Source organism: Protopterus annectens, chromosome 17.part0, assembly GCF_019279795.1.
Source record: "Protopterus annectens isolate FY-2018-M chromosome 17.part0, PAN1.0, whole genome shotgun sequence".
Taxonomy (NCBI): domain Eukaryota; kingdom Metazoa; phylum Chordata; order Ceratodontiformes; family Protopteridae; genus Protopterus; species Protopterus annectens.
The window spans coordinates 725855517-725860556 of NC_056751.1; the positions used below are offsets into that span (position 1 = coordinate 725855517).

At 42.1% G+C, this 5040-nt stretch overlaps 1 protein-coding gene across 1 annotated transcript; it reads left to right on the forward strand.

Annotated features, from left to right (window-relative positions):
- Positions 1-707: 707 nt before the first annotated feature.
- On the forward strand, positions 708-3320 carry LOC122791505 (sericin-2-like; the record flags this gene model as incomplete). Its single annotated transcript, XM_044059247.1, has 4 exons — positions 708-752; positions 1194-1250; positions 2544-2637; positions 3016-3320. Coding segments are annotated over 4 exons (501 nt in total), but the record flags the coding sequence as incomplete, so codon positions are not given.
- Between the last annotated feature and the right edge of the window lie 1720 nt (positions 3321-5040).

Below are 5040 nucleotides of genomic sequence, written 5' to 3' on the forward strand. Positions count from 1 at the left end.
GTGTTAGTAACACAACAGGTAGCAGCAGTGTTAGTAGCACAAGAGGTAGCAGCAGTGTTAGTAACACAACAGGTAGCAGCAGTGTTAGTAGCACAAGAGGTAGCAGCAGTGTTAGTAACACAAGAGGTAGCAGCAGTGTTAGTAACACAAGAGGTAGCAGCAGTGTTAGTAGCACAAGAGGTAGCAGCAGTGTTAGTAGCACAACAGGTAGCAGCAGTGTTAGTAGCACAAGAGGTAGCAGCAGTGTTAGTAACACAACATGTAGCAGCAGTGTTAGTAACACAAGAGGGAGCAGCAGTGTTAGTAACACAACAGGTAGCAGCAGTGTTAGTAGCACAAGAGGTAGCAGCAGTGTTAGTAACACAACAGGTAGCAGCAGTGTTAGTAGCACAAGAGGTAGCAGCAGTGTTAGTAACACAACAGGTAGCAGCAGTGTTAGTAACACAACAGGTAGCAGCAGTGTTAGTAGCACAAGAGGTAGCAGCAGTGTTAGTAACACAACAGGTAGCAGCAGTGTTAGTAGCACAACAGGTAGCAGCAGTGTTAGTAACACAACAGGTAGCAGCAGTGTTAGTAACACAACAGGTAGCAGCAGTGTTAGTAGCACAAGAGGTAGCAGCAGTGTTAGTAACACAACAGGTAGCAGCAGTGTTAGTAGCACAAGAGGTAGCAGCAGTGTTAGTAACACAACAGGTAGCAGCAGTGTTAGTAACACAACAGGTAGCAGCAGTGTTAGTAGCACAAGAGGTAGCAGCAGTGTTAGTAACACAACAGGTAGCAGCAGTGTTAGTAGCACAACAGGTAGCAGCAGTGTTAGTAACACAACAGGTAGCAGCAGTGTTAGTAACACAACAGGTAGCAGCAGTGTTAGTAGCACAAGAGGTAGCAGCAGTGTTAGTAACACAAGAGGTAGCAGCAGTGTTAGTAACACAACAGGTAGCAGCAGTGTTAGTAGCACAAGAGGTAGCAGCAGTGTTAGTAACACAACAGGTAGCAGCAGTGTTAGTAGCACAAGAGGTAGCAGCAGTGTTAGTAACCCAACACGTAGCAGCAGTGTTAGTAACCCAACACGTAGCAGCTGTGTTAGTAGCACAGGAGGTAGCAGCAGTGTTAGAAGCACAAGAGGTAGCAGCAGTGTTAGTAACACAACAGGTAGCAGCAGTGTTAGTAGCACAAGAGGTAGCAGCAGTGTTAGTAACACAACAGGTAGCAGCAGTGTTAGTAGCACAAGAGGTAGCAGCAGTGTTAGTAGCACAAGAGGTAGCAGCAGTGTTAGTAACACAACAGGTAGCAGCAGTGTTAGTAGCACAAGAGGTAGCAGCAGTGTTAGTAGCACAAGAGGTAGCAGCAGTGTTAGTAACACAACAGGTAGCAGCAGTGTTAGTAGCACAACAGGTAGCAGCGGTGTTAGTAGCACAAGAGGTAGCAGCAGTGTTAGTAGCACAAGAGGTAGCAGCAGTGTTAGTAACACAACAGGTAGCAGCAGTGTTAGTAGCACAAGAGGTAGCAGCAGTGTTAGTAACACAACAGGTAGCAGCAGTGTTAGTAGCACAAGAGGTAGCAGCAGTGTTAGTAACACAACAGGTAGCAGCAGTGTTAGTAGCACAAGAGGTAGCAGCAGTGTTAGTAGCACAACAGGTAGCAGCAGTGTTAGTAGCACAACAGGTAGCAGCAGTGTTAGTAACACAACAGGTAGCAGCAGTGTTAGTAGCACAAGAGGTAGCAGCAGTGTTAGTAACACAACAGGTAGCAGCAGTGTTAGTAACACAACAGGTAGCAGCAGTGTTAGTAGCACAAGAGGTAGCAGCAGTGTTAGTAACACAACAGGTAGCAGCAGTGTTAGTAGCACAACAGGTAGCAGCAGTGTTAGTAGCACAAGAGGTAGCAGCAGTGTTAGTAGCACAAGAGGTAGCAGCAGTGTTAGTAACACAACAGGTAGCAGCAGTGTTAGTAGCACAACAGGTAGCAGCAGTGTTAGTAGCACAAGAGGTAGCAGCAGTGTTAGTAGCACAAGAGGTAGCAGCAGTGTTAGTAACACAACAGGTAGCAGCAGTGTTAGTAGCACAACAGGTAGCAGCAGTGTTAGTAACACAACAGGTAGCAGCAGTGTTAGTAGCACAAGAGGTAGCAGCAGTGTTAGTAACACAACAGGTAGCAGCAGTGTTAGTAACACAAGAGGTAGCAGCAGTGTTAGTAACACAACAGGTAGCAGCAGTGTTAGTAGCACAAGAGGTAGCAGCAGTGTTAGTAGCACAAGAGGTAGCAGCAGTGTTAGTAGCACAAGAGGTAGCAGCAGTGTTAGTAGCACAAGAGGTAGCAGCAGTGTTAGTAACACAACAGGTAGCAGCAGTGTTAGTAACACAAGAGGTAGCAGCAGTGTTAGTAGCACAAGAGGTAGCAGCAGTGTTAGTAACACAACAGGTAGCAGCAGTGTTAGTAGCACAACAGGTAGCAGCGGTGTTAGTAGCACAAGAGGTAGCAGCAGTGTTAGTAGCACAAGAGGTAGCAGCAGTGTTAGTAACACAACAGGTAGCAGCAGTGTTAGTAACACAACAGGTAGCAGCAGTGTTAGTAGCACAAAAGGTAGCAGCAGTGTTATTTGCACAAGAGGCAGCAGCAGTGTTAGTAGCACAACAGGTAGCAGCAGTGTTAGTAGCACAAGAGGTAGCAACAGTGTTAGTAGCACAACAGGTAGCAGCAGTGTTAGTAGCACAAGAGGTACCAGCAGTGTTAGTAACACAACAGGTAGCAACAGTGTTAGTAGCACAACAGGTAGCAGCAGTGCTAATAACACAAGAGGTAGCAGCAGTGTTAGTAGTACAAGAGGTAGCAGTAGTGTTAGTAGCACAGGAGGTAGCAGCACTGTTAGTAACACAACAGGTAGCAGCAGTGTTAGTAGCACAAGAGGTAGCAGCAGTGTTAGTAACACAACAGGTAGCAGCAGTGTTAGTCGCACAAGAGGTAGCAGCAATGTTAGTAACACAACAGGTAGCACCAGTGTTAGTAACACAACAGGTAGCAGCAGTGTTAGTAGCACAAGAGGTAGCAGCAGTGTTTGTAGCACAACAGGTAGCAGTGGTGTTAGTAGCACAAGAGGTAGCAGCAGTGTTAGCAACACAAGAGGTAGCAGCAGTGTTAGTATCACAACAGGTAGCAGCTGTGTTAGTAGCACAAGAGGTAGCAACAGTGTTAGTAACACAACGGGTAGCAGCAGTGTTAGTAGCACAACAGGTAGCAGCAGTGTTAGTAACACAAGAGGTAGCAGCAGTGTTAGTAACACAACAGGTAGCAGCAGTGTTAGCAATGTTAGTAGCACATGAGGTAGCACACTTCCCTTTGGTGCAGAAGGCTGTGGATTTTACTCACACCATGTAGATGTAGTGCTGATATTTTGGTTCACTTTAAGGGGGGGTGAGGTTGCTGCACTCCTGAGTGTGTCCTACTTTGGATGAGATGTCTATGAACATGTTCTCAGTTGGCCAGCCATTCCTTAATTCAATATTAAGAGCTTTCCATTTTTATTGCAACATAAGGAGTTTATTCTTAAAGGGCAGCAGGCACTGAATTTGTTCATGAAAATTGAAATGTAAAGTTGTTTGCCAGCAGCAACCTCTTCATTAGTTACAGATCTCTTTAATGTTGTATTACTTGCAAGACTTCTCTTTCTGCAAACACTGTGAGTATTGGTTGATCTTGGTAGATATTAATGACAGAACTTTGAGTAACCTTTTATGGTTGAAATGCATAGTTTTGTCATTACTAATTCACATGTTCCATTGCTTACTGGGAAAATGTAGAAAAAATAAAAATGTAAAACACGCTGTAACAAGTGGTGCTGTATTATACAAAAAATATAATTTAACACAACCAGAAAGGTGAATGAAAAAACAAATAGTAACAATAGTCGCACCAAAACATCGGATAAACGCTCTTGTTCAGACAATAAATGATAAACTGCATAAACCAATAATGAACAGGAGCGGAGCAAAGCTAAATGTCCTTTGAAAGATTTATTAAGACAGAATAAAATAGTGCACCAGTCCACTTGATAAGCGCTTTCACTCATGCGAGCTTCATCAGATCAAAGACATAAAGACCAGTTAAAAAACAAACAAATACACTTTCTAAGCTACTGAAAGCCAATCACAATTGATTATCAATTAAACATGCAAATAAGCTGTAAGTATCTTTCAAATAAAAAGACATTTACCTGTGCATTTAAAAATCAAGTCAAATACCTATAAAAAAGGTAAATATGTACGTAAATCCATTAAGAATAAATATATAACAAGGCTAGATATATAAGCTGCTAAAAACACTACAGAGCAGAATTTAAATATGTTTTAAAGTAATTAATATGGTTGATCTAATGCAATGAATGTGAAGTATAAAGATACATATGTATCATGGAAGAATGCATACTATATATATGTAAATATATAAATGTGGTACTTTCAGAACAACATGTATTATACAATATATATAAATGCAGTACAAGATATAAATATTTTAAAAATATTAAAAAATAATAAATACATAGAATATCTCAATCAATTCTCTTTCATAAGGGCCTATATTATAGTGGCTATCAGCATTTAATGTACAACTCCTGTTGTTTGGAGCTTAGTGTTTAATGTTCCTACATTTTTTGAGCATTGGTCTGATAGAGGCCCTTTCATTCAATCCATGGCCTCTGTCAGCTCTCAGTCTAATAATCCAATGACTCTCCTTACTCTCCGTGTGATTTTTGATGTCCCCGCCCCTCTCATTCGGTCTAACTAGCTCTAAAACTCTAAATTTAAACTGATGTGTATCACCTAACTGAGCTACATGCTTGGCTAGCGCATTGTGTTGTGAGACTTTCCTTATCTCATACAGATGTTCTCTGATTCTCTCTCTCAACTGTCTATTGGTTTTGCCAACGTAGAAGGATGTACAACATTGGCATACTGCTAGATAAACTATGTTCTTTGTTTTACAATGTGCATTCACTCGTGTATCAAATGTCATATGCAAATCCGGATGCCAAAACTCTTCATT